The 26,184-nt window shown below is 32.7% G+C and overlaps 1 protein-coding gene across 2 annotated transcripts in view; it reads left to right on the forward strand.

The window, feature by feature from the left end:
• Positions 1–26,184, forward strand: part of LOC149079944 (atrial natriuretic peptide receptor 1-like) — a 184,308-nt gene that overhangs the window by 97,073 nt on the left and 61,051 nt on the right. For both annotated transcript variants that reach the window (XM_089238842.1, XM_089238841.1), the window contains exons 3-6: positions 5,283–5,481; positions 8,402–8,537; positions 23,506–23,597; positions 25,869–26,007. In XM_089238842.1, coding sequence (XP_089094968.1) covers positions 5,283–5,481; positions 8,402–8,537; positions 23,506–23,597; positions 25,869–26,007 — 566 coding nt within the window. The remainder of the gene's footprint in view (positions 1–5,282; positions 5,482–8,401; positions 8,538–23,505; positions 23,598–25,868; positions 26,008–26,184) is intronic.

The following is a 26,184-nucleotide window of genomic DNA, read 5'->3' on the forward strand; positions in this document are numbered from 1 at the left end:
TGGAGTGGTTTTGGATTTCATCATTCTAACTGCTTCAGTTCAAATCCTTGAGGCAAGTGGTCAGAGACAAACTTTTATATATTTGACAGATTCAAACATTTCATATATATTAAAAAAAAGACAAGATATGCTTATTTTGAAAAAATAATATCACACAAGTATATTGATATGAACATATTCGGGTTGTACGTGAATGTTCCGTGAAATGTTGTTGGTATTTTCCTTTTTTTTAAAAACACCACACCTCGTTTTTCTCAAGTTCAGTAAGATTTTTATCTGACAATTCTAACAGAAGTTGCTGGTAGTTGCGTATTAGGGATGGTAAGATTAATCGATTAATCGATCAATTTTTAATCGCGGTTAAAAATTTTAATCGACTTAGTCGACTTGATCAATCTGATGAAAATTCGATTAAAATTTTTATTAAAATTTGTGAATTAACTTGATTTGTTTGAAAAACCTATTAGATATCATACAAATTAATGTTCCTAACCATAACATTTTGGATAAATGACCAAGTATTTAGAAATATTTAAATCAATATTTTGATCAAATTTTTCGACAAGTCGATTCAACGAAATCTTAAGATTTTAGTTTCAAATTGAGTTTGATGGAATTTATATATATCTATATATATCTATATCTATATATATATATAATAAATTTTGGTATTGTCTTCTATCTATCTATATATATATATATAGATAGATAGAAGACAATACCAAAATTTATTATCTCCACTATATGAATAGTCGTTTTTTCGTATTCTTGGAATTATCAGTTCTTCTCCTCACACGTACTATTTGAGAGCAGTTTCTCTAGGAAAACAACTAACACGGTATATGATCGAAAGTAGTTTCTGAATGAATGACTTTTTCTAAAATAATCGATTTTAGAAAAAAAACGACACGATCGAAATGTAGAAATTTTAGGTTTTGACAAAATTATGTTCAGCATAATATTAAATTGCTTCAAGTGAAAATCGTTAATTAATTTATTTATTCCTATATTTGTTTACATCTGCCGAATAGGTGCATGAAATGAATGAAATATTAAATATATTTTTAGCACATATTAATATTATATGGTTAAAAAACTATTTGATTAAGATTCGATAAATCAATCGATTAATCGATTAGGAATTTTGATTAGCCAGTTAAACTTTTTAATCGATTCCTAGCCCTAGTCATGATGAATTGAGACAAATGAAATACTCTTATTCATATTAAGAACTAATTAACTATGGACCTATTAATTGATTAAAGCCATATGTCAAAAGATATTTACTGACCTAAAAGTTGAATGGCATTCGTAGCATTTCCTCGTACAAAAATCTTTCCGGAATAAATCTTATACTTAAAAATGGAAAATAAATACATTTGTATATACACGACAAGCCAGCAGTGTCGACTTTAGAACTTGACATGCTATTCAAATGAATTTGGCGTTTACGAATTTTTGTAGCTCATCAATAATTTATGTCTTCATATTGAAAAATTGGTCCTTTGAGAATGAATAAAATTTGAAATCTTCAAGGAAAATATTTATTTCGCTAAAGCGTTTACGCTAAGTTATTTTAGAAATCTTTTTCTTTGAAAGCTTTCTAGTTGTTCTATAATTGAATTTTATTGAAAAGGGATTTGTTGATGAGACATGCATTAATGTATTTTACGAGCTGTATAATTTTTCATCAAACGATGTTGGTAAAATAAAGAAACGTTGGTGGAATGGCAGAAGAAAAACACGATGTGGTTTCCGGTATTCTTGAGACACGTTTCTTTGTCTTAAGCTGTTCGTTTAGCAGGTAACGACCTTAAGTCATTTTCTTGGTGTTATTGAAGATATAACCCTTAAGCGAAAGAGGATTAGATAGAAGGTATTGACTCTCTCGTTCTGCTTCTCTTTTCGTGGTCTTGGCAAATAACTAATACTCGTGCCTCCGTGGCGAGGGCAAATACATTATCTCCAATTCCGGTGATGTTTACGGCTTCCCTTAGCAGTGGGTCCATTTACTGTGAGTTATTATACGTCAATAATAGCAATCGATATTGTTTCAGAAGCTATTTGTCATTTAAGTCAACTCAATAGCGTATTATGCGAGTATAGATTGCGGGAAATTCGGTATCAATAGTCATTTCTAATTGGGCATATGTATCTTATGGATTGCGTGTGGAATTCAATTAGACACAGATAAACGATTGAGTTCTGTGTAGACAACTTCTGGAAGAAAACGGTCTAGAATCAAGGTATATTAACCCTCTACTGTCCCGTGTATATTTCAATATACATAGCAAATGCATGATAAAAAAACCCATTATACCTATTTCTTTTATCAATTGTTTTGGTCAGTACAAAATACAGCTATATAAGTATACCTTTTTATCTAGAAAGAGTTGATTCTTTGTTGGTGTCTTTTCCGAGAGCTGCTGAAATTTTACGCGTTCAGAGATTTGTGAAATCGCACAAAATTGATCGAAAATATAATTCAAGGTGAAGACCATTCAACTTTGCAAGCTAGAATTTATCTATTCATAAAAATAACATTAAAATCAAGGCAAATTGTATATTTTGCCCGTAATTAACCATTTCGGCTAATTAAAAGATCCACTATAATTGATCACATTCCTGTATTGTTCCAATTAAAAATATGCGAACAGCAGCCATTTGCATCCGTATTTTCTAACAAAAATACTTCAATACATTTTTATGGGAGTAAACTATAGAGGGTTGATAGTTTCTTGAATTGTCCACAAAAACATGTATTTTAATATTTCAAGGACTTCAAAGGCCGAGAAATTTTTCCTCAGACATTAAATACACAATAAAATCTCGATATAACGATACTCTGTGGACCAAGAAAAACTATCGTTGTAGAGAGAATATCATTTCATCGAGAGGCAGCACTTTAACATTAGAGTATAGACATTTCCAAACAACACTTGGAAAATATCGTTGTATCGAGTATCGTTGTGGCAAGGTCTCACTGTAGTTATAAGACAATTTTTCTTACATTGGAAAACACGTTGATTTTGATGTTTTAATAACGCTCAAAATCTTATGATGTGAAGCTGTTAAATTGGTGATTTTTGTTGTTAAAAATTGAAAAAAAGAATTGCGATTTAAACAATTTATCAACAATAATAAATGAATATAAACATAATAACGATGTTAATTTATTAACAGTTATTAAACAATGATTTTTCAATTACAACTTTTTCTTTTGCTACTCACGAGCATTACTGTTACAATAAATCAGTTGCACCACTAAGCTTTTCGTAATTGATACAAATATTTAATCATGCTTTACTAACTGTACCATATTGGCTTTGGTAATGTGTGGTACTACGTTTGGCGTAAGCACTGGAGTCAGAAAAAACTATTTGTTCAACTCAAGTGCTACACATTTCGGAAATAGAATTTTACTTTAAAATATAGTATTTTTTCAATATCCACCTCGGAGCTTACGCTTTTAAAATTATAATTATAATACAGACTTGCTGTACATTGATGATTTTTTTAAAAACACAATATTGAAGAGTTCACTGAGAACACACACATTTATATACATTATTCAAATATCAACGCAAATTCACTTTTTGTCACTAAGAAAGATTAGCAGGTGCCACATCAGTGAATAACAACAGATGAAATTTGGGTGGTCCTATAAAGTGATACCTCGGCTAACGATAATAATTAGTTCTGGAATTACGTTCGTTAGCCGAAACGCAATTTCTATTATAGGTTTCTATGGCCGAACACATTGTGAGGCGACCACGAGGTACAACAGTGCATAATTTGGCTCTACGCCTCACATACTCGAGAGGAAGAGAAAGAGGCACTCAACAAGGTGTGGGATTCGAACAACGGTGTTTATTTTCACATCGAGGTGGGGATTTTCGCTATCTGCTGATTGGTCAGTCCCCTCCCCTTATTTTATCTCCCTTTTCTGCGGAGCCATCATCACACCCTTACATTTCAGAACCCCTCCGGCCATCTTCTCTATTCTCTTCTACTATGCGCGGGAACGCCTCTTCCTCCACCCCATGCATTTTTTTCTTCCTCGTCGCGATTCTTGGAACTGGTATCTCTTCGCTCCACTATGAAAAATCTTTCCGCAGCATATGGAAAATCGTTTAATTCGTTCCAGGTGCAGCCCAACATTTGAAGATAAGCTTTTTGAGAGAGAGAGAGAGAGAGAAATACCAAGGAGCGCTATAAAACAGCCTAGAACTGACCGGAGGATGAAATGAACAGTTTAAAAATTGAATAAATAAGAACTTACAGGAAGATGATTTGTTGAGGATCATTTTACTGTATTTTACAATATGTGCTCAATCAACACCAGATTGACACAACCCGTCGATTTCGTAGGTGTCCTATCCATTTCTGATTTTGATCAGCCCATTTATTTGTCTGATGCATGCAGATGGAAAAAAATAGACTCCAAGAATGTCCAGACTAGAATGTTAAGTTTGATGTTATTATCAGTCTTGCACTGTAAGAACGCGTGCTGTCAAAACGTAGGCTCCTTTCTTTTCAATGCATTTTCTATTAGCTGAATAGTTTTACATGAAGTTGGTCAAAAACTTTCAGAAAGAGAAGTGAAGGCACATCTGGAAAAAGATTCGGAGGTGGACATGAGTTAATCGGGCTCGAGTAACTGTAATTCTGATGATGATTGGCACTAAAATTCAGCTCATGATGCAGTTTCATGCTAGCGCGTGCATCCATATTAACGAAAATCATCGTTAGAGGAATCCGTATTCGTTAGCAGAGGTGGAAAAATCACGAAAGAAACGCTCGTTAGCCAAAAAATGTGCAAGCTGGGGCGTTCGTGAGCAGAGGTATCACTGCATTTACAACTTTGGATCTAAAATGTAACAAAAAAAAACTTATTTTATAATGTTACAGTTTTGTAAGTAAGCTAACAAAGTATATAAACAAAGCTATAAAAATATGGTTAAATGAGTAAGAAACATTTTTGACAGGGAATCTGAAACCTAGAATAAATGAGGTAAATTTGCTGTTAAAGCAGATCAATAAGGGAAAAAGTATACGAAAGAAGATTATAGCTTCTTTAAAGTTCACTTTTTTAATTTTTTTACGAAAAAATTTTGACTTAAACCGCTGGTCTTGACAAAGTACTGGGGAAAATTAAAAAGCGATGTACTTCATTAATCAAGTTAAAGCTTTTACATTCTTAGGATTAAGTTAGAGTTAATTAGGAGAGTTCAAAATCTAATCTGTTTCGATTTTTCGCATTCATTTTTCTTTCACGGAAGGCGCAAACATTTAAAGACTCCGTGGTTTCGAGCTTCATCCAGTCCAGATGAAAATACGTTGGCTCAAAGAGCTTTCATGGGCTTGTTGCAAATGACAGGTTTCCAAGAACCTAGTAACCCGGACTTTCCTGATTTTGTCCGACAAGTTCGCGAAAAAGCCGACACTGAGTTCAACTACGACTACGGAGCTGACGAAGAAGTAAGTAATCAATCTTAAAGCTTCTTCATTTTCTAACATGAATAATAATTTAGCGCAACTTTTCCATTGTTCATCTCTTTAAATAGGAATGCGGTTTTTATCATAAAAGGCACGAAAAATGCACAGATTAGTGTTATAATAAATCATTAAAGATGATACTAATAATATGGATATTTGACGAAAGACGTCACTCTCCCTTGTTAATACGACAGATACGGAACACTGGCTGAGTGAGGAGATATCGATGTTTCAGGAAAGGAAAATTCATCTCTGCCCTGGACAAATTCATGTCCCCGTGGGGGCAGAGATGAATTTTCTTTTCCTGAAACATCGGTATCTCCTCACTCAGCCAGTGTTCCGTATCTGTCGAAATATGGATATGTGAATAATAGCATTATTACACAGTAGTTTTAAGGAGTCTCCTACCTTTTAACATGATAAAAAACATTCCCTAGTAGAAATATCATCAAAAATACTATTTAACCATTGATTTATTTCAAATTTGGTACACATATATTTGATTGTGTATGGTTTTATATGCTATCCTATACCAGTACAAAGTAGTTTCACATATCTCTAATACGTAATTTCATGAAAATTAGAAAAACAAGCATTATTAAAACTTTTGCGCATGAAAAAATATCATGACATCAATGAAATTGAATAAAAATTGATTCAAAATACATAGAACTGTTGGACGCGGTAGCCCAGGTCCATAAGATAATCTCCAAAACACTAAAGGATGTTTAGACGTGTCGCGAGTTCGATACCCGGTGTTAGTCCTCGTCAAAAACTTTCCTAATATAGGGGTACAACAGAAATGGCGACGTGATCACAGAAAAAGATCACTACCGCAGGGAGTTACACACCGAGGGGTCAGCGCCCCAAACTTTCATTGAGTACAAAAGAAGGCTGCCGTTCGGAATCGGCAATAAATTGTAGATCCCGGTCTAATTATCCCTCGTGTGCAGGAAACTACCGTGGTGCGACGAAAATGATCATAAAACTGTTCAGTTCATAAAATTATGAAAAAGATTGAGGTTTAATTGAGGTTTAACCGAATTCCATATTTTGAAACTGAAAAAAATATTTTTATTTAATTATGGAATAAATACTTCGGTTATAAAAAAATTAAATATTTTTTTTTATAACCGAAGCATTTATGAATGTATCTCTTTTATCAACACAACAGTTTCTTTTATTTTGAATCGATTTTTATTCAATTACATTGATGTCATTGCTATTTTATTATTTGCGCAAAGTGTTAATAATGAATTTTTTGAAATTAAAAAACTTGCCCGGTATGCAATGGTATCCATGTTCGAGAGGCGTGGTGGTAAGATACTCGTCCATTACCGTGAATGTTGCCGTCATGGTCCACGGTTCCAGAAGAATATAGATAAGATATTTTCCCTAACGAGGTTGATGCGACTACCGATAGGTGGTGCCTTCATTTTCAAATCATTAATGACAGGAAATTGCAATAAAATGATATGGCCAGAGTTGGTGTTTGGAGAAGTAGGTTTAATTCCCGGAGAAAACGAGTCATTTTTCTTTGCAAAGATTCGTTTCTGCATAACATCTAGAAAACCCCATTTCTCAGCGCATTTTTTGAAAATTTGCAACAAAACTTATTCGAGATTAGAGATATAACGCACTTTATTGGCATATGATAGCATATGCAATGAAATATATGTGCAAAAAATTTGAAATAAATCAATAGTTAAACAATATTTTTAATGATATTTCTACTAGAGCATAGTTGTTTCACCATGACAAAAGCTAGGAGACCCTTTAAGTGCTAAAAATCTTTTCATAATATATTTAAAATGAAAAACTTAATTATTAATTCGGAATGCTCAAAATATATCCATCTTTATAGAAAATAGAATTAAGCAAACATATTTATCGAATTGCGAAAGTCTCTTCCTTTCAGTTATAAACATGTGTTGTATAAAGTTTATGATAGAGCAAACAGTTTTAATCCAATGATCTTGATTCAATTATATTTCGTAGCATATAGCAAACTTATCAAATTAATAAAAGAAATGACTCACTTTTCTCGTTCACTGCAAAAATTAGATTCGAATATTTCACTTATCTGGTTAATAACGCCTCAAGAAACAAAATACAGATGGCAGTTAAACTAGAGGAATTAACAGCTCGTTAATGACCTGGATTACAATCCCTCTCATCGACATAAATCTGATTAGTAATTCTTACGTGAAAAAATTAACATTATAAATTGCAAACACAAATAACTTAATGCATAAAATGAATCTTTAGGGAATACATGGGGAAATAAAGATAACAAATATATATATACATTTTTTTTTTTGGTTTTTATTGGAAGCTCTCAAACGCAATAGTGTAAATTATATATTCTCAGAAAATAAAGGAATGAAAGAAACACACACTCTTGCTGTCAAGTTCAGCTGTTCTACATTTTTAGAGATGCTGAAGATTTGGTTGAATATTTTTTGCTGCTGATATATATGCATACATACATTGTAAAAGTATGCAGAAAAACACTTTTTTTTCCCATAATTTTATTTATAACAAAACCTTTATAGAACGATTCTGAGACAACATGTCAAATCTTGTCCAATAATCGTTGTGTTTTTTCAAATAAATTCACACGAAAAAAAGTGTAAGATTTGCATCGTTATTGCTGAAATACAGTATGAGGAAAAAATATTTATTGTTGTCAATTCAAAATAAACTAGCGGCATTAAAAGAAATACGTAAGACATTTTTTTATTTAATCTATCAGATACATTTGTCTCCTAGTTACTGAAATCAAATTTTTTTCTTCAACTTACATGTTAGATGCAAAAAAAATGGATTGGTATTTTTATCATTTTATTCTTTTTCTCTCGTTTGTTTTGCGCAGTCCTCACATTCCATGTTTATTTTTCAGGTGAATATCTTTGCAACGGGCTTCCATGACGCTGTGTTGTTGTATGCTACCGCACTAAATAAAACCCTCAGTGAAGGTTTCGCCATCACAAATGGCTCAGTGATAACACAGAGGATGTGGAACCGTTCGTTTGAAGGTAAAAATAAAATAGTTAAAAAATTTTTTATGATACTTGCGACAAAGTTGAACAGATTTGTGAATGACTGCAGCACGCGATCAATGAAATTAAAAATTAAAATTAAAAACTGAATAGAGAAATGGAATTAAAATTCACGAAAAATATGAAAAACTATCAGCAAAAAGAAAGTGGAATTTTTGTGTAATAGTTGGAATAACTCAAAAATCATTACTGGAAGAGAGCACACAAAAAAATTATACACCCCCCCCCCCAACAAAAAAATGTGTCAATTAAAAAACAATTATCCCTCTTGTACCGTGGTAATTGAAATAGAGTTACCCTGTAATAATATGAAGTATTTTTTTTCTTGTTTTCTTGCCACATTTTAGTACAAAAATGGCCCAAAACGATTTGGACTACATTTGGTAATTTTTGTCACACGGTGGCCATTTTCTGCATACGAGGGCTAATTCGACCAGGACACACAGTTTGCTGCCGATTCCATACGGCAGCGTTCGGCATTTCTGCATTTTTATACTCACCGAGAGGTTAGTACGTACGCTAACCTCCCGTTGTGGGACTCGCTTCTGCAGCTATCTATTTCTGTGGTCATGTTGTCGCCGTTTCTCTTGTACCCCCACGTCAAGAAAGATTACGACAAAAACGAATCGGGTATCTAAATTTCGACGCTTCTAAATAGATTTTCGTACTTTAGGCGAGTATCTTATCGACCTGGGCTAGCGTGCTCATTTTAGTCAGAAAGACACGGAGATTGGCTAACATCAATAATCTGGACTCCTGATATCTCATTGAATTTTCCTTTAAACGTTGCGACGTAAATTTATTTCGATATAATAGAGAGATGCACAGATATCTAAATTGACATTTCTTTGATTTTGGGCCGTAAATAATTTTATTTTTTATATTTTTCCTGGATACCATGTTTGGGAGGATTTATCAGCAAAAATAAAATTTGGCTGCGCTACCATCACAGCCAAATTTTATTTTTGCTGATAACTTTTCATATTGTCTTGAATCTGAAAATGACTAAAATTTTTATTGCTTTCAGAAAATTTTGGTGAAACACCTCGTATGCAAAAATATTTACAGTATTTTCACACACATTTCATTTTTATTCAATTCACTTCTATCACACAAACTTATTTCTTTTATAGCATTGACGTCTACAAATGCTAAATTTCAGAAAATTGAAAATACAATTCTTCAGAAAAGTAGACATTTTTCCATCGTAAAAAAATTCGTTTACATCAAACTTGCAAACATCTATTGATGATGCTAGCAACTAGTTGGGGAAATATAAAAAAAAAAAAAATTCAAAATTAACGAAAGCTCTTTAGCCTAAAAAACTCGAATTTGAAGAACGCGGCGTCTTTTGATGAAATCTTGATCAGATACTTATAGAAAGTTCTTAACATTCTGATTCCTTCGACGAGGTTCACTTCAATTAAAAATATTATGAAAACATCATCGTCATTGAAATTCAATGAAGTTTATAAAAGCATTTTTAGGTCTATAGTTACCAGATGTTTACTTCGTAGTATAAGTGTAAAAATTCTTTGCCTTGCAGTGCTGAGAACTTTGCAACTTCGTTTTATATCAATTGGAGAAAAAAAATTCAGTAGTAGGAGAGAAAAAAAAGAAATCCATTTCTTTCAAGTATTTCCTTTAGAACGTCAAGTATGCTTTCACTCTGACAGTTATTTGTAAGATTTTCTGGCTCACAACGTTTTTTTTTTTTAGTACAATCATTCGTTGAAGCGGGAAACCGAATTCTTTGACAGTGAAGGAGATTGTGTCAGGATATAAAAAAAATAGCACATAAAAAATGTTTTCAACGCACTTCACTTTCAATTCCCAAGACGGTCAACTTTGTGAAACTTTCATTCAGTATGTGAATGTCTCTAACATGTTTACAAAGGATCCAATAATAAAAACTTGCTGATGATATACCTGCCCTTTTTGTTATGTGGATGAGAGAGAGAGAGAGAGAGAGAGAGAGTTGAAGCTGTTGGCAGGAGATCAAATAAAAAGCGAGAGAATTCTCATACTTTCTTCCTTAGAAATCACTAAGAATATTTTGTAGATTTTAAACATAACATCGAATACTTCTTGAATTTTATTTGAGTGCAAACTCGACATTTCCGATTGCTTTTCAAGCAGATATTTGTTTAACTATGACGTAAAGTATCCGTGAGTCTAAGCAAAAATTAATCATTGCGTTTCGAAAGATCAATTGGATCCATATGAAATAGCTGAATCTGTTAAAACATTGTAGCGTACGATGCAGTGAATGAATTGTTAACTCTCAATATCCTTCACTCGTGAAGGATTGATGTTGGGTGTTCAATAAAAATCTATTTTGGAATAGATCTGTTCTGCACTGTTACTCTTCCATAGACTCGAGTCCATGGAAGAGTAATAGCCCAGAATGATATTAAAGGATATATGTGCACAAAGCAAGAGCGGGATTCTATCGACAACCATGATGAATGATATCTTTTAAACTAACTCGATTAATGGCATTTCAATCGGAGAAGCCAGCTCGCTACTCCTTTCAAATCTTGTAACCCTGATAATTTCAGCGTGTGTTCAGTGATTTCTCATGCGTTCCATGGAACACATATGTGTCGTTCGCTCACTGAGATGAAATTAGTATTTAGTAATGTATACCACAGTTTCAAATTAATTAATCAAATCGAAATTATTAACTGCACCGTTTATCGTGTGAGATATTGCTAGTCTCAGTTGATGGAGATGAATCAAAATTTTTATCTCCCATTATTTGTATATAATGCAGGGTATTTACATGGATTTTCAGTATTTGTATCGATCCGGTCAAAATCTATTACAAAACGAATGTGGCGATTAATACATATACAAAGGCCACAACAGGCAAATTGGCCAACGAGGTGGCTGAAAAAAATGGCCATAAAAATATGAATTTCAAATATAAATTCTACTTAATAGTTAGGTTAATGGTTTAATAGTTAAAGTTAGTGATAATTAATGGTAGTTAGTGTTTCTCGGGAAAATCCTACTTTTCAGAATCTCTTTTTTTTCATTTCTTACATCATAATTTGCCACTGAATTGATATGAGATACTTGGAAGTGAAGTCATCTTTATAGTCAAATATAAGATTGTAATACACGCACAGAAATCAATTATCAAGATTCTCCTGCAAACTATGAATATTATGTTTGCAGAAAGATGTACTCTCCACTTGTTAATACAAGATGTACATAAAAACTATGAACATGATATACAGAAACTATGAAAAACTAACGGCAGAGATGAAGTTTTTTCAAAAATCAGTACCTCTATAAAATTAGCCAGTTTTTCTGTATATCTTGTTGTATTAACAAGTGGAGAGTACATCTTTCTCTAAATATATGTCGCCATCTGGTGGCCTGATGTCATTTACGAGCTGTCATTACTAGCTGATTGCTGTCACAGGCTATTCCACGCTACCATTCAGCACGTATATATATATGCACTCTATTGGTTAAATGTTCTATCTGTCACTAGAGCTTAGTTGGTCAAGCACTCGACCGGTATTCGAGGGACCAGGGTTCATGTCCCGATAGCTGCAGAGATGAAGTTATTCCAAAAATCAGTATTTGCACAAAATTAGCCAGTTTTTCTGTATATTTTGTATGAATATTATTCTTTGCAAATGCTTTACATTGTGTGCATTTATAACCTTGAACGTAATGATGCTCAACGGAAAATTCAGTGAGAATGTAATTAAAAAAACATAATAATTTCTTTTTTATAAAAAAAAAACCACAGCAAGTTGTAATTAAGGTAATCAGTGAGTCCATTATCATATTTCCATTCAAATATCAACATAATCGATTTTCTACAAAAGAAAAGAAAATTTTCTCCGGAAGATTTCAGCAATTCAATTCCTTTAAATTTAAAAAAAATCCAGAAAACACGAAAAAAAAAAAGTCATTAAAATTCGATAAAGTTCTAAAGCATTTCAAACTTTTAACGATGTTTTAGGAGTATTCTTAAGAAATTTATTTTTTCAAGGTATGTTTCCCAATTAATCGAAACAAACATTTTTATATAAATGCTATTTCATAATATTTTTTCTCCTTCGGAATTCATTGAGTTTCTTTTACCGAGGAAACAAAGTAGCAAGATCATATTTCTCATTCTTCAATTAGGATTGTTCAGAGAATACAAAATTCTAGAGGAAGTAAGAAAAGCTAAAAGGGTTTCTTGACACAGACACTGGGACAAGTATAGTGAAAGGAATTCGATATCATAATGGAAAAGGGAGGAGTCTGATTGGGAGAATCTCATGAAAGGAAAATAAGCTGATAAAGAACCGAACGGAAATAGATTTAGGCAAGTGGAAAAACACAGGAAACCATATTTTTGGATAGATAGTAAGAGCAGGTCAAACAATGACAGACGCGTACACACGTATAAAGTATTACAGAGTACGTCAAATGCATGTCTTTGGAAAAGGGAATATCACTTCATTTATTAGAAGTGCTCTCGAATGATATTCTCATCTGAGTAAGTGCATCTTTTCCTTCGAGCTATCTAATTCGACCCATATGTTTCAACAACTCTAGCTCTCATGATCATGATCATTTGATCGAATGATCAAACTGGTCCTTGAAGAATAGCATACGCTATCTTCGCTGATGATGCGAACTTTATATGCATGACAGAAAGCCCCATAAATGTTCACAGATTTTACGAATTACGATATATTGAATAGAAATTTGATATTAGTGTTATTTCTAAAATTTCAAATAAAAATTTATATACAGGGTGATTCAGAAAAACATCGCCAAACTGAAAGGACAATTTTCAAAATCACATTGGAACGTAGGTACGCAAAAACTATACGGAGCCGCTATTGGGAGTTGTTGCGTTACACACTTTCAAAGCAATCCCGAAGTCAGCAAGCGTGGAGCCGCAATTCTGACAACATAAATACGTTAGAGGCTACACGTACACTCAGAATACGCATTCCGGCATGTACCAATTCATTAGGAATTTCGCAGAGGAGTGTGTATGAGGTTTCAGGTACGGTTGAGTAGTAGTAGCAAATATGCAGTCCATGCGGAACTTTTAACGAATCAGCACATGCCGGAATGTGTGTTATGAGTGTATGTGTAGCCCTTAACTAACGTATTTATGTTGCTAGAATTGCGATTTCATGCTTGCTGAGTTCGAGATTGCTTTATAAGCCTGTGACGCATTAACTTCCTGTAGTGGCTCCGGATGGCGTTTGCACACCTACGTTCCTATGTGATTTTGAATTGTTATCGTACGCCTGAATTGCCGTTTGACAATGTTTTTCTGAATCACCCTGTATATACTTCTAAGATGATAAGAGGTTGAATAATTTTAGTTGGAAAAAAGGAGATAATTATATGAATACTAAAAGAGCCTTCACTCACAGACTATAATATTGCTATCATATCAAAAATACCACACATTTTAAAAATCACTATAGCCATATAATAGCCTTATTCGTGAAGGAAATATTATGGGATCAAAACTCTGCTTCGTCAAAAACCAAGATTCGTTATAACGGGTTAGGAAGTAGCTGCATAATAATATTCAAATATGATAAAACTTTACATAAACGAATTTAAATTATAAGATAATATTTGCATACCTGAGAAGTGGAAGTAGAAATTGACTTGCATGAAATCAGAATTTCATAACAAATAAATTCATGACATTCTGGGTGGCACTCAACATTCTAAAGTTTAGTTAATCACCATATTTAAACATTATTATTTTTGGTAAGTAAAATAATTCTTGAAATTAGAAAAAGTTATAAAATGAACACAATTTTTTGAAAGTGATGAATGAGCAAACTAAAATTAAATTTTGAACTTTTTTTTTCTCGTCTGAGGCCAGAACTATGTTAAGAAAATCATCAAACGTACAAGATCGATCGAATGTATTCCCACGAAAATTCCAGGAATCAAGCTGGTAGAAGACGTCTAGAAAAATCCATTTTCGTTGTGCTGAGATTTACGCTGTGTTCATGAATTCATAGTTTCATTTTTAAAAATTATGATTGATAGCCCTTCTGTATAACTGAACTTATCAAGTCAAAAAAAAACGTTTTTCCCTCTCATTATTTCCTATTCACGTGCATACATTTTGCATCAACTCAGGCATCACATCTTCAAATTATTAATAATTAAAACTATTTCCTAAGTTTGGTATAGAGTTAGCGAATCCGGGACAACCAAATTAACTCTCATTCACATCAGACGGTTTCCTTCGTAGATCCGTACCGTTGACAGCAAATAATGCGATAATTGCTTTATGGATAGACACATGTTTTCCAAGAAATGGCAAGCTGAAAATCTGTTTGAAATATTCAAATTGGCTAAAAGAATTCCCTCTCCCGTAAAGTCGTATTATTAAATGTGATGTGCTTGAACAATATTTTGAACTTTTTTTTGGTTTCCCTTAATGGGAAAACAGAATGAACGAATGAACTATGTTCTCAGTTCTTTCTTTTGCCCTTTCTGTGATAAAGTGAATATTTAAAACTTCAATAATTTCAAGTAACGGAAGACCTTGAAGACTGAAATATTATGAATTTATTTCACGTCTGAAACATAATTGCAACCAATGATTAGATTCGATTTAAAAAGGGGTATCATACTTTATGGTAAAGAAGCCTCAAAAACTATGTGTCTAGTAGAAATATTCTAAAAATATTATTTAATCGCCGATTTATTTCAAATTTGCTATATATATATATATATTCGATTCTATATGCTATATACCTATCGCCCTACTATTTACATATCTTCAATACTTATTTTTTTGTCAATTTTCTAAAATTAAGAACAAAAATTTATTATTCAATATTACATTTACACTTTGCACACACGATACAATATTATGACTTCAATATAATTGAATAAAAACAGATTTAAAATGAAGAAAACTGTTTAGTCTATTAAATGAGGTAAAATAATAAAATTTCATTGCCGCATTATTATTTAAAATTAAAAAAGTTTAAAACATTTATTTCATAAATCAAATATTAATGAATGGGTCTCGAATCTTTTGATTTGTATCATGAACTGAACACAATTCTTTATATATTTTGCATCAGTTTTTTTTTTCAATTATATTGATATGCTATTTTACTATGCGAGCAAGGTTTAGATGCAATATCGAACAATAATTTAATTCTTAATGTAAGAGAAAAAAAATCATGTGGGAAAACGTAAATATGTGAAGATGCGTTGTAAAAATATATTGTAGGAAACTGTTTTTGTAGGAAACTGTTTGTTTTGAACACAAAAAAAAAAAAATCCATTTTTTTGGCTACCGGTGTTTCCACCCTGCGTGTCAACAAACGTGTCAATATCAAGCAAACCAGAACGAAAGACTATTTAATCATGCAGAGATTCATATTTATTAATGAGGTTTCACTTCATCCATGGCGTGTCAGTTGTTATTTGGCATCTCCCTTCGACTACTCCTGCAGCTGTAAATCTGAATTTTTTACAAGACAACAAATTAAAGAGTAGTGGTACTCGAAAGAATAAGTAAAAACAAAAGAAGGTTAAAAACAGAAAACGAAATAATGTAACTCGAGTGGTTCTTTTTTTCCCTTCTTGACATCATAAGGAAACTAACAAATGTAGGAGTGAGTATATATATGTTATAACACTGTCGTAAAGAGAGAGAGCAACATTCCACCAAATAGAAAAATATGGGTGGGTTTTTTTTCAACCGTTTATAACTACTCTAAAAAGGAAAAGGCTCTTGTAATTTTCTGTAGAAAAAACATCTTTAACATTTCTAATGCGTGTTTTTTCTCTAAATACTCTACTCAAACATCAAGTAGAGCAAGCTCTTTTTGATCTCACTCAGTACACACAGAATTGACGGCTCTTGAGCAATCTCATCCATATAGAAGAGTATAAAAATAGTTTTTTTTAACATAAAATACATTGAACATTTTTCAGTTGCTCGTTATATCTCGATGAAGTACCATGAGTACGAATTAAAGGAAATTGAACCTCGATGGATGAAACTAGAACCTGCTTGAAGATTTCATCAGTTAAAATATATATGTTACGGTAAATGTGATAATTCTGGTTACTCTATGTGTAGTCGCTGAACATTTTGGTAAGCTTGATATAAATTTCCCTGAAATTACCACTTTTACCGGCGATTGTGGACAGTGTCCAAGCGAGCGTTGGTAAATTTCATAAGTACTAAAAAAATATCACTTTTATCCGTGATTATGCGGAATACCCAAGAGTCGCGTCATTAGTAAACATGATGAATCGTACTATATGATATATTATACATGATAATTCATGCATGTATTGTATCATTATATCGAGGTACGATCGTAAAATTTGTTATCGTTATATCGGGGTCCGACTATATTCATAACACATACTAGACTTGAATTTTTCTGATATTTATCAGATTCATCAATTACACTCGTGTATTATGCATAATCACAAATAAAGGCGATACATTTCAAGTATTCATCTAATTTGCCAACAGCACTTGGGTCTTATGCATAATTTCTGGTAAAAGTGATACTTTTTTAGTATTTATCGAATTTACCAACGACGCTTGGGCATTATGCATATTCACCGGGAAAAAGTGATAAATTCATCAAAATTACCAAGACGACTGGTAAGTATGCATAATAACCGACTTATCACACTTACCGTACCATATACACTACAGCCACTTTATTAGCTTCACTTCTATGGATAGAAAGGGTTCATTCTATAGAATTGCATTTCATGTGGTCAATAAACTTCGCAATACGTACATATAAGGACTTTATATTTGAAACGTTGGTTATCTCCTGAGTACTTTTATACCAAAGAAATATCGGGAATGATGGAAAATCAGTATTAAATTCAGTATTTCAGTGAAGCAAAATAGATGAAAAAGTTCAGAAAAGGTTGATCAGAAATGTTGTAAACAAACTGAGTTACAGTGCACGGAATAACACTATGAGAAAGTCCGAAATAGGTTAGTCGGAAATGCTGTAAACAAACTTAGTTATAGGGGACGGAACATCGTACAGTATTCGAGGACGGATATATAATGTGAAAGGGCTTTACATCGAGTACTACTCGTTGTTAGCTAGAAAAATTCGTTGTGAGTAGAGTAACAGAAGTAACTATCGAAAACTAAAAAATAAGTTTTTTGATTTAACTACAAATATACGTAAAACTTCCTGCGTAGGCGTGTAATCCGCAGATGTGAATACAGTATCATCTAGGGTCCACAGGCATATAATTTTCATGCGGAAATTTCATTTATCAATAATGAAATCTCAAAGAATGAAAGGGGTTGTTTGTCACGTTAAAAAAAATACCTGCATATGAGATGCAGAGGCATATAATCCGAGGATAGAAATTACAATGTTTTTAACGTATAATCTGCGGATCATAAGTAGAAAAATACGGGTTGATTCTTGTTCCGTTGTGTCGAAAAAAAAGATCAAAATTAGGCGAAAAACAATGAGGGCTCCTGTACCCATTATATCTGAGTAATATCCAATGTGCATGGTTGCAGAGATGAAATATAATTTCTTGCGTTCGATCAGTAGATGCAAATTTTGCAACTTTGTGACCATACAAATGTTATCGTATAATCCTCATGTGCAAATTCACTAATTATGAAAACATCAGGGAAAGAAGGAGATGCTGGTCACGTTTTGTGACGATTTAATGATCACAGGCATCTATTCACCATCTATAAATCTTTAATGACCTATTTTTTAAGAATAATGTTTGAAAATACTTGTTCTCTCTCTCTTATCCCAATTTTACAGAAAAAAAACCTGAAGGTAATATATAAACAGTTGCATATCATCAGCAAAAAAGAAATTCAGATGTTTTTAACGTATATAACGTAACGGAGAGAAATGTTTTATAGTCAATTCCACTGATTCCTCAAAGAAAAGCAATTCCAAATAATGGTTCATTGGTGCGAAACAAGAGGTTTGTGAAGTATATTTGTGGATTTCATAAATACCGATGTAATAAAACTAACAAGAAAAGGACACGAAAGTGATGTCTACAAAAAGTTTTGAAGAAATCGCCACTGATTCTTTTATTTCTAAATGCCCAGAAAAATATTTAAACAATCCGGCGTGTCCCTCAAAACAAAATTAAATATTAATATTTTGAACGCCAATAAAGGCTAAGAATGAATTTAAATATCCCGCAATCTCCTAGAATGTTAGTGACGTCATTGAAACAACAAATTATAAGGTACAGTAGAAATAAAGAAAAATTTAAAAAAAGAGAAACAACTATAGTTTCTGGAAGGGGAAACTGAAGAGAGTGAAAAGAAGTTTTCCATGTATATCGCCAAGAAGCACGAAAGGCGATAAATAGCCGTTTCATTTATAATCATTTTTTTTGGCTTTAATAATTGCACTCCGACGTTAATTTTTTTATTTTTATGTGGTTTTGAGTGAGATAAATTTACAGAAAAATTTTCACAACTTTTTAAGGGGAACGCCTTTTGCGACCCTTTCCTTGTAAGATAAAATTTTCAGTTTTGTACTATACATACATGTAGTGTGATAAGGATAAAAGGCTTATCGCACTACTTCATAGAATCTGTTTCATATAGAAACCACCCCTCGCGTCTCAATATTACGTAGCACAGATTTCCAACGCTGTCAGTGTTTAATCGGGATTCTTCGAGAGCTAATTTAGTAACACTGCTCTTCGATTCACGTCAGAATGCTGCAGTTTAGGTAAACATAGTTGTTGACCAAAAGCATCCGTTCGAGTTGACAGTTTATCCTCCGGCAGATGGTTACTTTCAGCAAGAATATGTGTTAGTGGAATGGTTAGAAGAATAGCGTATAACAAATTTCTTTCATTACCGAATGGCTCACTGGTCTCTGATCTCGTTCATGTTGAACATTTTTGGCAGGAATGAAAAGAGCTGTTTGTGTATATAGGAATTCTAATCTCCAGGCATTGCGTGACACCATACGTGTCTATGTTTCATTTCAGCTAATTTTTTTCTTTGTATAATCTCTTTTGAAAACAAAACATTCAACTGGCTGGTTGATTGATATCGTTCTCATCTCTGACACACCTTCCAAAATAAATGGACTTGAAGAAGCATCGGTCGCATACATCAACTGGCATTTTTCTATCAGCCATAAAATCCTATTATTGTTTGAGGGAAAAATTGCTAAAAATACCTTTAGCGTGACACAATCAAAGAAATCATCGGATAGGAAATATAATTTCTTTCTTCCCGAAGAAGTTTCTCGGGTTTCATTTCATGGATCTATGATTTAATGGGTTCATTACATTGTCAAGATATGCCATCTAAATCAAAAGATTCATAAATATACGTACACAGAAATGATATAGATATTTTTTTTAAAGTTTTGATAACTCGTTTTCTCGAGCACAAAAAAAAGCTCGAAACATGATAGAATATCATTTATAAAATATCTGCTCCATTTTATGAAATTATACATGTGAAGGTCTTTCTGACACTTCTTCTATGGCTTCGATAGCTCAAGATGTTCAGGTAGATTTTAATGAACAGAGACATACATTTAGGTTTATAGTTAAATATTTTGTGTTTTAATCTGTTTACTTTTATTAAAATTTAATATAGTAAACCTTTTTAGTTTCATTATGAGATTTGTTTAACTTTATTTCTACCTGCAGCAAAATTCCTGTTTTATAACATATTTTTTTATATTTGTTATTAGTCAATAATTAAATTGTGAGATTCGAAAAATTTTGTTTGTTTCAAGAACATCAGATTTTCTTCCAACGCAAAATAAGTGAATTTAAACAACGGAAACCATTAAAATTGAGTTTGTGAAGGAAAAGTTCAATGCCTACACAGGAGCATTATATTCGGATTTGTAATTAGATTGTCCATTATGTACGTAATAAACTTAACGAAAGGATCAAGTACGCAGTAGGAAACTTATCGACCAAATGAGAAATTGTGAAAGCAGTGTTTTGTATCCCAGCCGGATCTTGAATGCCTTTGTCCAGCCTTTCGGATTGGGCTCTAAACTATGGACCTCTGTTTAATTGGCTTTGGCAGAGAAAGATGTTACCGTGGTGTAATGGGTTACAGGAAGTGACATAAGTTGAAGTCGAAGAAGCATTATGAGACGTCATTCCACAAAAGTAAGTAAGTTTTGTGTAAGATTACCGTATAGTAACGAGATAATGCCATAATCGTTTATCCGCTTGATATTTTTGTCACTGTAGGATAAAATTTTTAAAGCAAATAACACTGCAATCAATATCTTACGAAGGAAGTAAACCCCACAGTAAATCAATCAGATTTTTTCAACACGAATAAAAGTGTGGATATTATGGAATATATTCGGATATGGAATACCAGGTTTTTTCCGCCTTCAGTGATGGCCACCAAATGAAACAATATTAAATTATTGTGTCAAAATGCCTGTACAGTGTGATTCTAAATCCATGGAACGAACTTTTAGAGGTGATATATGACACCTAAATAAGCAACTTTGGTCATAGAATGTGTGGCCGAATCGCAATAGCAAAGGCAGTAGAGGGTGTTTTTAGGGAGCGCACAACAGATACCAAACAAGCACACAACACCAAAAATAAATACAGCATCATATTTTTTTGACGAATTTGCTGCTATATTTTTTCAAACATGATTTCTCACGTATTCCCCCAAGAGATCAGCATGATCCGTCCAGGAAATTTTGTTAAGAGTTAATACAAATCCATGCCCGAACCGGGATTCGAACCCAGACCTCCACAGTGAGAGGCTAGCTTCCTAACCACTCGACTGCCAGGCGGCAAAATGTATTATTCACCAATCGAGGCTGCAAATGCAACCTTCGGATTGAATTGGAGTTTGTTTTTTATTGGTGCAAAGACCGTCAAGTTTATGCTGCGCCAAACAATGATCAAGCGGTACAATGATTTGTGGTAGAATTTGCGTTACCCAGGTTGCACCATGGGAAAGCATTACAATACCCGGCACGCTCGAATGGTTGATTGCACTTGGTGCAGAAAATTATATATGATATTATATATTATATATTATATATCATATATATTATATATGATATTATATATTATATATTATATATCATATATATTATATATTATATATGATATTATATATTATATATTATATATCATATATATTATATATCATATATATTATATATCATATATATTATATATCATATATATTATATATTATTTCGTAAAGTGCTGTTGTGCGCTCTCTAAAAACATCCTCTACCGCGTTTGCTATTGCGATTCGATCGCACATTCTATAACCAAAAATGATTGTTTAGAGTTCTTATATCACCTCTTAAAGTTTGTCCCATGAATATAGAATCACTCTGTAGAGTCACAGTGTCGCTTGGTTGTCACCATCATCACGGCTGCTATAGGGGAACATTTCTTTTTCTATTTCCAGAAATTTACTCAGACTAGTTTCCAAAACTGCCCATTAAATATTAAATATTGAAAGAGAACCTAATAATTTTCGAAACTAAGCACAGTATACATAACAAGTGGTGGATTGTGTTGTGATCTGCTCTCCCCCCCCCCTTTTTTGCAAGCGATTCTTGCCGGTCAAATGAGACACAATTTCTTCAAAGATTATGTGTCGGGTATAATATCGGATATTTTAAGGGTAATTTTCGGCTAGAATATATGTTCAAAATGAAAAGTTCAGGAAGATAGACAAGGAGAGGTCTGGGAGTAATGTGTGTCTCTGTGGGTTCTCTGTAGGTCCATCTTGATGTTTTAGCGCAGAGAAGGGAGATTGCGTCTGTGACTCCCTTATTTTTAGATACACTTGTCAATGCAACGACAAGAATAAAAATTTTATAGAGATTTAGGTTTCATGTTTCTATCATGTTTTAAATTGGAATAATCAAAAAAATGAAAATGATATTCCAAAATACCAGAACTACCTATATTGACATATTTCATACAATTCAGATCGTACTGGAAGACAATTCATTTTATAAAGTATTTTCATTGAATGGCTATTTCTTTTATTGAAAAATAAGATAGATATAAGACTTACACTGTTTCCCGAAAACAGAAAATTCATATAACTCGTAAATGACTGATTACCAAGTAAACATAAATACAATGCCTCTTTTATTGAAGAGCTATAAAAATAGCCTATTTTCAGAATACATATCTATAATTATACAACCGGACGTATTACTCAGCAACTCAATTACATTATGTAGACGAAATACTCACGTTTATTCTATATCGCATATATCCAAAAATAAAAGAAGTGATGCGCATTTCATTACAGTTTTCTATATTCGTTAATGCTTCATTCTATATTGTGTTCATGACATTTTTCGGAAAAAATAAAAATAGTTGCTGAAGTATCTTGAAATTATTTTACTACTGTACTGTGTGCATATATTTAAAATTGAACAAACATATTTCCGTAGCATTTTATCTTTTTCATCTTCTGAATAGAGAAAAATGCTGCAATTTCCATTCAAAGCTCACAATCATCATTCAAAGTAATACAGCTATTTATATTCAGGCAACGAACTTTGATTACCGTTTGTTATTCGAAGTGCATATCTGGAATATAAGCATCTATTTGTTATTTACTTTAGTTTATACTTTGATTTAGTTGAGAAAATCTCAACTTTGGTTTAAAAGGAAATTCAAGAGGCACAAATACTGGACATATTAAATAATTGTATATTGATCTTTCAATGGGATATAGTTGTTTACGAGAAGAATGAGCAGAAGTGAAAGAGGCTGCGTATTTTTGCAGTTTTGTTTGTTGATATATTATTTCATGATGAATGTTAAACGCAATTGTTAACATTGACGTCATGGTTTCGTAGTTAATTTATAATTTGCAAGTATTTAATATAAAAATGTATATCCCCTCATTATACTAAGCAGGTCTATCTAATTTATTGAATAGGAGTAGCCAATGACGTACATATAGATGCCAATGGAGACAGGATGGCTAATTATTCTATCTTTGGTATGAATCATGAATTTAGGGAATTTCAGGTACGTGACTAAGTCTATCGTAATGATGCGTAAAAAAATTAAATGCTCTTAATGCATTTAAATGGTTTCTATTTCAAAGACGAATTCTGTTCAAAAGAATTGAAGTGATCTAATAATGGTGTAGGCTTCATTTTAACACTCTAAATTCATGATGGTTGAAATAACCATCATTAAAGGAAACACAAGTAACAACGGGACCAATATAACAAACTTTCCGGGATTACTTAGAATTTTCTTGAGAATATATATATTCTGTGATTTTTTCCACCAAATTTATTCAAAACTTTGAGACTTCCCCGCCAAATTTGTTCAAAACTTAGAGAATTGGCATAATCTGAAATCTTGCCAACTTCTCCATGTTTAACTTGGAAACCAATATCTTATGCGATGTATGCACATGTCCCGGGATGTGATTCTCGTGATTAATATATGTTGTGTAAACGGGAGTTGATATACCGTTTGCGGCTCAGAAACTACTCATTAGAATCCTGTAAGCTCTATTGGGATGATTTCACTGCCGTTGGAGCTAAACCGATATTCCAGTTTACTCACCGATAACTCGAGAGTTAAGACGAAAATGTAACAATACAATACAAGTTTCATTTTCGTGACTTCTATAAAACACACTGGGACTCTTATTTATTTTAGATACATAACTATTAAAAATTGTCAAGAAGGATAATAAACTTTTTTTGATTTCACTTGACAACAATTCGTTTGCACAGTTTGTTTTATTCACTTGAAATGTTCTGCAATTATTACAAAATTTTTCGTCATCAAAAAGTATTTTGAATCGCAAAATTCTCAATACTCGGATACACAGAAACTAGATATTCGTTCAATGTTAATTTGCGATAAGCTTCCTCGCAGAATTTATATTTTAGTCTTAATTTTTTTTTAAGTTCAAAAATGATTTTCCCAGTCATTTAAGACAAAACACTTTAAATGCACATTTATGATTTAAATATCTAAGGAATATTTGATGTATCCAGGCTACGTTCGGAAGAACTTTTCTATCAAATGGCACTCGAGTGAATTTAAATAACATTTTTTGATAGAAAGTATCCAAAAATGGTAAAAAAAACAATAAATTTTGGACTACTTATGTTATTTTCTATGGAAAAGTCATTTTTATGTCAAGGTTTGAGCAAAATTCGTGTAATATTCGAAACGCGATTGCAAAAAAACTCCATGATTGGAATGTTATTTTCACAGTATATTCAGCTAGTGACGGTACAGGTTATGAACCAAAATTCGAAGACTTTTGTGGTATGCTCATAGGTTAAACTCAAATATGTTATTGTACATGTGAATTTTTGGAAATTCATTCTATATTTCGTCTATAAAACACTGTAATTAGATATATAGATATGACAAACGTCAGATTTTGATCATAACTTTAATAATATATAGTGAAATATCATATTAAAATCTCGTAATAATACAATGAACAGATTTTTAGAAATCGTGTTTCAAACTCAAGTAAAATGTCGAAAATAGCATTCTTCGTAAAACGAGTTTAAAAGTTTTATTCACGCATTACTTGTATATGTAAAAATGCATCACCAAAGTGGACGTAACTTCGATTCCAAGTGTCATATGGACAAAGCAAGGCCTGTTTTGGAATCACAACAAACATAGCTTTCATAAAGAAATTAAAAACTTAAAATATCGTGTAATATTTTCTTCCAAAATGACATTTCCAACGTAGTCTGATACCTCGAATACGATATTTAGCTCTGGGATATCTTGTGAGATTGTATTTATAGTCCATGTGCGTTGGACTGGCATTCGAAACTTGAGTCTACAAGGTATAAGCACGTAAATTTCAGGACACAAAATGAAAGAGCAATATTTGATTGCCTATGGGAAAATATATGCGAAATATTATTATTAACTTCAGCAATAAAGTTATGTGGAAATTCAACAAGGGAAATCTCTCGGGAAGAATAATAATCTTGCGTAAAACAAGGTAGAAATGTCTACTAGAATATCCAACGATAAAAAATGAAACTAATTTAAAAATACCTTCAGGGAAATCAAATTGAGGTCTGTTTCACAAACCCATACAGCCAATCAATAAGATTAGCAAGAAGACAAACATAAAAAAGGAGTGGGTTTTATTCTAACGATAGGTGTGCGACTGGTTGTGGAAGCCATGTGCAACAATGAATTTTATTCATATTTAATGGCGGGTAATAAAACCTTGAAGTAAATATCTATTGTTCATTTTCCATCGGATAATACTGATCCCATTGTGCAATTGGTCAGGTAGTGTTGACCTACGACGGCGTCAGGAGAACACTACTGGAACACGTCAACAACCCAATTCGATGGCCAGGAGGAAGACACTTGCCACCACTGGACACGCCTGTTTGTGGATACGACCGATCGAAGTGTCCTGAGGATGGTAACTGCTATCATTTCATTTTTCTGTCACCTATTTTTTTTTTCAGAGCCGCCTTTAAGGGTGTGCGGCAGGTGCGGTAGCACCTGACCCTGCATGTTGGGGGTCCCCGCACTTCTGGTAATGATAATTTCTTTCAAGAAAATTCTTCGGTTCTGGAATTATTTCTTTCACAAATTC

Source organism: Pholcus phalangioides, unplaced genomic scaffold (assembly GCF_987345545.1).
Source record: "Pholcus phalangioides strain wild (caught in Gottingen) unplaced genomic scaffold, Ppha-v1.0 ptg000011l_1, whole genome shotgun sequence".
In the NCBI taxonomy this organism is placed as follows: domain Eukaryota; kingdom Metazoa; phylum Arthropoda; class Arachnida; order Araneae; family Pholcidae; genus Pholcus; species Pholcus phalangioides.